This window comes from Misgurnus anguillicaudatus, chromosome 20 (genome assembly GCF_027580225.2).
Source record: "Misgurnus anguillicaudatus chromosome 20, ASM2758022v2, whole genome shotgun sequence".
Taxonomy (NCBI): domain Eukaryota; kingdom Metazoa; phylum Chordata; class Actinopteri; order Cypriniformes; family Cobitidae; genus Misgurnus; species Misgurnus anguillicaudatus.
The window spans coordinates 3,914,396-3,923,739 of NC_073356.2; the positions used below are offsets into that span (position 1 = coordinate 3,914,396).

At 38.5% G+C, this 9,344-nt stretch overlaps 1 protein-coding gene across 1 annotated transcript; it reads left to right on the top strand.

Annotated features, from left to right (window-relative positions):
• The first annotated feature begins 305 nt into the window (after positions 1-305).
• On the top strand, positions 306-9,344 carry cratb (carnitine O-acetyltransferase b). Its single transcript, XM_055219258.2, has 15 exons — positions 306-623; positions 821-1,033; positions 1,120-1,238; positions 2,477-2,530; positions 2,734-2,899; positions 3,160-3,334; positions 3,967-4,057; positions 4,208-4,295; positions 5,883-5,983; positions 6,080-6,199; positions 6,344-6,466; positions 6,739-6,874; positions 6,961-7,023; positions 7,197-7,334; positions 8,473-9,344. The coding sequence occupies exons 1-15, from the start codon at positions 576-578 to the stop codon at positions 8,674-8,676; spliced, it is 1,839 nt and encodes a 612-aa protein (XP_055075233.1). The 5' UTR covers positions 306-575; the 3' UTR covers positions 8,677-9,344.

Below are 9,344 nucleotides of genomic sequence, written 5' to 3' on the forward strand. Positions count from 1 at the left end.
GAAAACATTTTGGCTGTAACATTAGCTGTATCCATTCTAGCCACAAATAAGTACAGAAGTACCGAAGTACAAGACGGATTTTACAGAAACGTTTCGTCTCCATTTACTTGTTATTTCGACCTGAAAAATTATTCTTTGTCATAAGGCATAGACATCATATATGTCTTCTATATGATACCTATGTCATAAGGAATCTCACGTTAACCTAGTATTTACTAAGATTACTATTATTATTGAAATAATTGAAAATACGGTCTAAATAGTGCACACATACACTGGAGAATACGGTCTTATATGATAAACACCAAATAGTGCGCATATACACTAGAGATTACGGCCGTACATGATGAACACTAAACAGTGCGCACGTGTCTAGTGTCCACACCCGCGATCTGCGTGCTGCAGCTCACGAACTTCATCCGAATTTTGACGATTATAACAACGGAACCAGCTCGTGCTTGTGCAGCAGTAAAGTCAGTATTTGATTTGTGTGAGATTGATGAAGACTCAGAGTGTTAGTAAAGTGCACACTTGCACAACTTTACAGCTTCAGTGTGAGCTTCAAACACACAGTGATGATTTTAAAGAAACTTCCTGTCAGCTCTTCAGTGTTTACACTACGGGTGAGTAACGTTACAGTGTTTCTTTTATAAACCCACTCTGCCCTATTTAAGGCGTAATTAGTCATGTTGATCAAATGAAATGTTTGATTAATAATAACATCTTTGTCTAGATTAAATTTGAACTCAGTCGTATCTTTCATATAAGTTAAGCTGTAAGTTCTGAGTGAATGTTTAAAGTGTCGTGCGCTGTTTGTCAGATTGGGATCAGACGGGCCCACACGGTTCCGCCTCAGCCGGTTCCTCCGCTCGAGCGAACGTTGAAGCGTTACCTACGGGCTCTGGAGCCGCTTTTACCGCCCGATGAGCTCGAGCACACCCGCGGGATCGTACAAAAGTTCGGCCGTCCCGGAGGTCTGGGTGAAAAACTGCAGAATGAGCTGATCAAACGAGCTAAACACTCGCACAACTGGGTGAGAGTCTCAACAACTGTTACACATGATTTACACTGATTACCATATTTTACTTAAGTGCGTGTTGTACTGTGTGTGTTTTTTAGATTTCAGACTGGTGGGTGCAGTGGGCATATCTGGAGTGCAGGCAGCCCTTAGCGGTGCACTCAAACCCAGCCATCTCACTGCCAAAACGAGACTTTACAGACTGGAGAGGTCAACTGGTGTATGTGACAGCCCAAATACAAACACAAACACAGACAGAGTTAATGATATAAATGTGGCCTGTAATGAGCGGTCAAGTCTTGTTTAGATCATCAGTCTCTTTCTTGTGTGGATGTTAGGTGATGTTTCTTGTTTTGGTTATGATCACTGCTGTTGGATGTTGTTTAATGCCAGTACATGTTCATTTTAAATCACTTTAATACCATTTAAAATGTTTAATTACACTAACACAGAATGAGTTATATCACACAAAAATCAACTCTTTGTGGTCATATAACTTAGGAGGGTAAACTAGGGTCTGTCGTTTTTCCATGCCTTTTTTTAGTATCATCTCTGTTTGAGATTGTTGGCTTAACGTATAACATTACTCACAACAGAAGATTAACGTCATCTGTCCACTGCAGTTGACTAAAAAAGATGATAGCTAAATCGTATCAACCATTACACTGAGTTAATGTTACTGAGTAAGATGAATTAACTACAGGTCCTTAAATTCTTGCCTTACCGCCAAACTTCTTCTCATACTTTTAGTGATTAATGCTCACCGTCTCTCCTCATCTTTTAGAAACCCAAACATTTTTATTTTACACAAGAAATATTTTCCAGAGGTCAGTTTAGCCACTATAGATGGTTTCAGCAGTAACAACATAAACAAATGGCTTTCGTGGAACAAACGTAACTTCCAGTAAACTCAGCAAAGAATTAATAACAGTTAATAAACAATTAATAAGTCCTTTTAGAGTAGTTTATTTCTGATAAAAAGCTAAATAAACAACACGTAGATTACTTTATATTTCAAATAATAGCTAAGTCATATAAATGTGTACTATATAATTTATACAATGTTAACTACAGATTGGCTGCCAAACCTCACATCAAATAGCAGTAATCTATGATCGCCGTCTTCTCTTATTTTAGGAAACCAAAACATTTGTTCGTTTCGACGAGGTATTTGTTCAAGAGTTTAGTTTAGTCACTAGTTACACCATTAAATAAACAGACCGGAAGTTAAATTCCACTCAGATGTGTTATCGCGTCATCGCACGTGCGTCCTATGAAACCGTCTATAGCCAGACTAATAAACAAAAACAGATCGGAAGTTAAGTTTTGGCCAAGGCAAATATCAATCAGTACTCATTATTAAGTTATTTTAATGTTATAATAAAGTCATTATTTATGGTTTAGAAAAGATGATTATTAAACTGCTAATCTACATTTTTTTATGGCTGTTTTGTGCAGATTTGCTTCAAAGCTCATAGCAGGACTGTTGGACTTTAAAGCTAAGGCGGACAGGTTTGTCTCATGACTTTATTTTTGTAGCCTACAATTAATGCACGGATCATTGTTTAAATAGAATTTGTAATTCATGCTTCTGTCCAGCAGTGACACTGAAGCCTAAAATGGTCCAGTTATTTCTAAATATATCACACTGTTACTGTGTGTAAGTCAATATGATTGCTCTTTCTCATCTCATCTCTCTTTGTGCTGTTGTCCAGTGGTCAGTTGGCAGTGGAGTACATGCGCGGACAGCCGTTATGTATGGAGTTGTATCCTCAGCTCTTCTCATCCTGTCGAATTCCAGGACCCAAACATGATCATGTGATTCATTACGGTCGTCCACGTCGCGGCCCGACTCACATTACTGTAGTCAGGAACTACCAGGTAAGTCAGACTAATGTCAATAATTCAAATACCAAAGGTTTGAAATTGGACATATCGTGATGTGATGATCATTATAATATCTAAATAGTCTTCGTTATGAACTCATTGCAGTGGTTTTATGCTGATTGAAGCTTTAATATGTTGAGTCCTGTTTAAGGACATTAAGGAACGACACCTTTGTTTGTGCTAAGGAAGGACATTTTTCAGTAACTAAAGACAGATGGGCGGTAATTAATGAATATATATGTATATGTGTGTAGTTCTTTCAGCTGGATGTGTACAACAGTGATGGTACGCCATTGACAGAGAGTCAGATTCACTCGCAACTACTGCGGATTCGCTCTCAGTCATGGAAAACGGATAAAGAGCCGATTGGAATTCTGACCAGCGAGCATCGGCACACCTGGGGTCAGGCCTACACTCGTCTGCTCAAAGGTGACATGCACATTTAACTTTTACTACAAAAACAGAAGGGGAACAACATGGCCTACAAAACTGTAAATGGTTAAAGGGCAGCTAAACTTGTAAGCATGATGTGAAAGCATGTGATCTAAGTGCTTTCCAATATGAGCAAAATAAATCTGTAAAAAGACAAATATAAAACAACAACAGTAGAATTAAATACATGAAATGGTTGTAACTTGACCTCGGGACTTTCAGCAGAAGTCGATTTGTTGACCTCGGAGCTAGTGGTCAACTGATATGGGGGGGGGGGTGATGCATAATGACGCAATGCCAAGATGGCGACAGCAGGCTCCGCCTAATATTGGCGCCTACTATTGGCTTCAAAAAAGCTCTTCCCAAACCTATGGGTGACGTCACGGAGACTACGTCCATATTTTTACAGTCTACGGTACTAACTTGTGTCCCTTGTGAGTACTTGGGCTTGAATACAACCCAAATGTGGCAGCCACATGCATTCCCCTCAAATGTGTTTAATACCAATTGAAAGCCATTTGTGAAAATAAGGCATTTCAATGACTGACTAATAACCTTTTCATTAATGTGATATACAGTATCATGTTATGTGTGTGCGTGTGTGAACATGTTTGTTTTGTCCTGATCAGATAAAATCAATAAAGAGTCTGTAAGGCTGATCGAGAAATCTCTCTTTACATTGTGTCTGGACTCACCGGTCATGAGGATTTCTGATGAGAAGTAAGAATATCCTTTTTTATTTCAGCTATTCCTTCTGCTTTTCCGCATTGCTGGCAGTGGGGAGAGACCTTAAGTTGTCTACATGTCTGTCTGTCTTATTTTGAAGACTTTTTATTGATGGTGTGTTTGCACATGATGAATGATTGGCAGGTATTCTAGTCGAATGGCGGCACAGATCTTGCATGGTGGTGGGACTTATTCCAACAGTGGAAACCGCTGGTTTGACAAGACACTACAGGTGATGTATGTGAAGTGATAATGGGGTAGTGATACGAGAGCTTCTGATAAATCAACTTTATTATCGGTATACAGAGAACATGTACAGAGGCAATGTAATAGGTCTCAATGTAATAAATTTGTTAGTATGACACAATGAAGAAGCACAGCATAGAATAATGGGAAATACATTTTTGGATGCCTGATATAAAAGACAGCAGCACACGATAGATTTAATATAACATCTGTTTTTATTTGAGTTGAGTTTCTCAATGATAATGTATGTAAGATTAATACTATGGGCTCTATCTTACACCCGGCGCAATGCAGCGCAATGCGCGACGCAAGTGTCTTTCGCTAGTTTCCACCCTAATTTTCACGTTTAGCGCCGCGTTGTTTAAATAGCAAATGCATTTGCGCCCCCTTTGCGCCCATGGGCGTTCTGGTCTGAAAAACGAGGTGTGTTCAGGCGCATTGTTGGCGCGTTGCTATTTTGAGGCAATTAAAATAGACTACGCCATTGACCAACAAAAACCTGGTCTAAAGTCTAAAGTCAATGGCGCAATGTGTTTTATGTTATTTAAAGAGCGCATTAGTAATACGCGCCTATAAACGGGAGGACAACGCGGGTTTGCTTATCACAAAGTACATAAATGCACAGCAGCACAAAAATGCTTTTAAATATGAAAGATTAAAGGATTGAATTTAAGAGATTATTATTGAGTCTCTTGGACATATTTATAAATTAGGACTGATTATGAGACGTTAGAAGGCGCAAAGAGCTGCTTCACCTGCAGCCTGATAAGTAAATAAATGCTTTGCTTTAAACAAATGCGTCTGTTTTTAAATGTTTTTTTTAATGCTACCTCACGGATTTATTGTATATGATGTACCTGTGGATATGGCGAGATGAGAAACATTTGTAAGTAATGCTTAAAAAAACTCTTTGCTAAAAAAACCGCTGTCCAAAGTGCTGAAACGTGAGGAGAGCCGTTTGTAATTTCTTTATCTCCTGTTTGTTACAAATAAAGTATTTTTAGAGTACAAACCTTATCTTACATACTTGTAAATAATTTTTGATGATATTGGATAGCCATACATTTAAAGCAATTACAAGCCTGCTTTTTACTTCCATGACTAAAAGAAAACGGGTTTTAAAGGTTTTAATAAAAAAATAACAATTTCAATACAAGTGAAAAACAAAACGATTATTTAACATTAATCTTAAACTGTGGATCTTCTTCCTCCGCTTAGTTTTTCAGTTTACAAAGTCCGTTATCTAAATAGGGATTAGACATAGCGCCAGCGCAACTTGCTTTTAAAGGGAATGAGAGCTGTGACTCTCATTGGTTTACTGCACGTTACGCCCAAAATACTCCCATTACAATAGGACCTACCCTTTTCGACCATGCGCTGGCGCAAAAATGATTTTTCCCGTCGTTAAATTAGCAAAAGTGGATTCGGACACGCCCATTTAGACGTTGCGCTGTGCGCTTTAGACAATGCGCTTAGATCGTTAAAATAGGGCCCTGTATGTAAATATGATCATACTGGCTGTGTGTTGTTTGATAATCTGACACGAGTCTCTGTTCATTTTTCTCTTTTTCAGTTTGTCGTTGGTGAAGACGGCTCTTGGGGTCTCCTGTATGAACATGCGACAGCCGAGGGTCCGCCCATATCCACATTGCTGGATCATGTTCTTCACTACTGGTATTCAAAAACACACAGATCGCAATTCAGTTTTAATCTCTGTCAGTACTGACTGTCCGGGTCACACAATGTGTTTGTCACTGATCGTTCTTTCAGTCAGAAACCGGATCGGGTACGAGCACCTTTAGTTCCTTTGCCAATGCCAAAAAAACTCTACTTCTACATTAACCCTGAGATCAAATGGGATATTGAGATGGCCAAACAAAACCTGGATATGTGAGTCCAGCTGTTTGTTTATGAAGCTTGTTATTTTGTTTTTAATTCCTAAATGTGAACAACACAGAATGATGATTTTGCCTTTAAAATCGTTTTAAAGTCATCTCAATAATAATATCAGTAACTTGTCATTTCTTCCCGCAGTCTCATCAATGATCTGGACATCAAATGTTTTAACTTTCAACGTTTTGGAAAAGAGTTTTCCAAACAGCTCAAACTGAGTCCAAACTCTTTCATCCAGGTGGCGATACAGCTGGCTTACTACAGGTGAGACTTTATACACACACTGTTCTCACATCAGCCTTCGACAATTAAAATCATGTGCTACACGGTGCAAATTCTGATGGTCGGATTGTTGTGAGTTCTCGCAAACGTCACAAGTGAGTTTATGCGAAAATAATTCAGACGCAGTCACTCACGACAAGATTTGACTGTATGAATAGCGATTTGCTCCCAAGAGAAAAAAATTATATGTGAGCTCGTACGACAACAAAAAACACCTTAACATGAAAACGGTTTGTGTGTTTTTGTTTTGTTAGAGTTCACAGTGAAGTTTGTGCAGCGTGTGACATCGCCTCTTTGAGGATGTTCAGAGGAGGACGCACCGATTACATCCGCTCTCCAACCAATCAGATGCTGACTTTCATACAGGCCTTTGATGATGACACTGTTTCTGTGAGTAATAAACATGATCGAGACCAAAAGGAGATTTTAATTGATATTTATGAGGTGATGATTGTGTGTGTGTTTGTGTGTTTCAGAGAGAAACCAAAGTGGAGCTCTTGAGAGAAGCTGTTGATGCTTACAGCATCCTCACTGAACAGGTGAATGTGCCCTATATTTAAAAACTGTACAAACATCTTGCTTGCTGACCAACCCCAACACAACATGATGAAAACTAGTCAAGAGACACTCCACTCCAAAGTTAATATTTATTAATCCAACCAGAGTATTCTCATGTGGTTTAATTTATTATAATGATTGTTTTTTTAATAAGGCATTGATGGGAGAGGGTATTGATCGCCATCTGTTGGGTCTTAAACTGCAAGCTATTGAGGAGGGTCTAAGTGTGCCGAGACTTTTCATGGACACGGCGTATGGACTGGCCACTCACTGGAAGCTCAGAACAGGACAGGTACTCGTACAGAGTCACTTACTAACTTTTGTCTCTATAAAAGTTGTAACTTCATTGTCATGACCACGTCAAGTTAAAGTTTGGCACTTAGTAAAAGATCCTGAGCCACAGGATTAATATAGTAGAGGAGAGGAGTGGAGGAGTGGGAGGAGATGAGAAGTGGAGAGGATGCCTTTTATTTTCATTGTACATCTACAACTCAACACACATATACACGCATACATGATACATCCAAAAGTATAAACAAATGTAAGCAGGAGTGTAGAGAATATGAATAAGTGCAGCTATAAACCAATATGTACCAAGTACAGTCGAGTGCAAATAGAAACAGATATGTACAGAATAGGCTCATGGCTCACTTTTTAGTCGTTTGCGATGTCACAGAGTCACATTTGCGGGGTCCATTTGCAAATGAAATGCACTTATTTACCTGATTTGCGTGACATCCCACGAGTAACGAGTTACAATAGTCTATTCTAAAGGTCATAAAAGCATGGATAAGCTTTGGTTCAATAATAAGTATCTCAGCCTTATTGGAGTTTAGCATAAGAAAGTTATGTGCCATCCAGTCCCTAGTATCACTAATTCAGTCTGTTAGCTTAGCAAACTGGTGGGTTATATAATGTGGTATACTGCAAAGTTACCATGCTAATTATTATTTATGATATATGTGGAGATAAATAAATCATGGACCCCCTCAAGCCAGCACGCACGAGTATGTTAATTGTTTGTTTACTTTCTACACGAAGTTATGATAACGTTAGGTTGTCTATCTATCTATCTATCTATCTATCTATCTATCTATCTATCTATCTATCTATCTATCTATCTATCTATCTATCTATAATCTGCGCTCTCAGAACTGTACTTTACTCGTCTCTCTAGTCACTTTCAATGCTCTCAAGGCTGCTTTGGTAAATTCTCTCCCCAGCGTGAGAATCATTGCAAACCGCTGTACTTTTTCGTATTATATTTCGTTTTGTGATACCCAACAACATAAAATACAATGGATAACAGTTTAAATGTTTATTATCAACAAGCAAATTGCACACATTCGTTGAAAAATTTAACCTGCAACAAGAAACATAAGAAATGTTGTATAAGTTTAGTTACTTTGGTGTTCATATTTTTCTCACAGGTGCCCACCAACACAGACAGTGTGATGTGTTTTGGACCGCTGGTTCCAGATGGATACGCAGTGTGCTACAATCCACAGCAAGATCATGTCCACTTCTCCATCACTGCCTTCAACTGCTGTGAGGAAACAAACGCTGAGAAACTGGCTTTAATGCTGCAGCGATCGCTTTGTGATCTTCAGGCATTATTTCAGCCTGCTGTATAGAGGCACTCGCAACACAACAATACCGGCGACTCCAAGAAACCTGTCTTTTATGTGTGGTGAAAGACTTTTACATCTGAGATCATTAGGCGGATTGGATCTCAGAAGCTCCTGATAGGTTGCTGGAAATGTTAATCGTGTCAAGCTTGTTCAGAACAAATGTATTACTTCATAATAATCACAGTTTTGATTAAAACAGTAGCATTTGAAAATAGGTCCGAATTTGTGTGGTATATTATTTCATACAAGCATTACAAAATGTGTGTTCTTCAAACAGATGACAAAGGTTTTTATAGAACAGATATTTCAGTGTTACTGTGTGTTACTAAGGGTGCAATGTTGTATCACTGTTAAAGCTTTTTCTTCTTACTTTCTAAATAAAAATTTAATATTTGCTGTCATCAAGACTTTCGCAGCCGGTTTGTGCCATCAATGCACCACGCGAGCAAGACAAGACCAGCGGCCTGGCTTCGAAAGCCTTGTTGATGACACTTTATTCTTATTGGCCAGACACTCTATGACAACAACAATCACGTGTGTTTCAGGTTTATCCTGACACCTCTAGTACCACTAGTGCTCATAAATTCATGATTTTTTTTAAGAGTATAACTCTGTTTATATAACCATAATATGTTATACAGTGTCATTTAATAAAATAAAAGTGAGAAGAA

Excerpts from the sequence above, each read along its gene's own strand:
- cratb (XM_055219258.2), top strand. The coding sequence starts at position 576 with ATGATTTTAAAGAAACTTCCTGTCAGCTCTTCAGTGTTTACACTACGG. Across the intron at positions 624-820 it reads CTTCAGTGTTTACACTACGG|ATTGGGATCAGACGGGCCCA; the intron begins GTGAGTAACGTT and ends GCTGTTTGTCAG. Across the intron at positions 6,467-6,738 it reads ATACAGCTGGCTTACTACAG|AGTTCACAGTGAAGTTTGTG; the intron begins GTGAGACTTTAT and ends TTGTTTTGTTAG.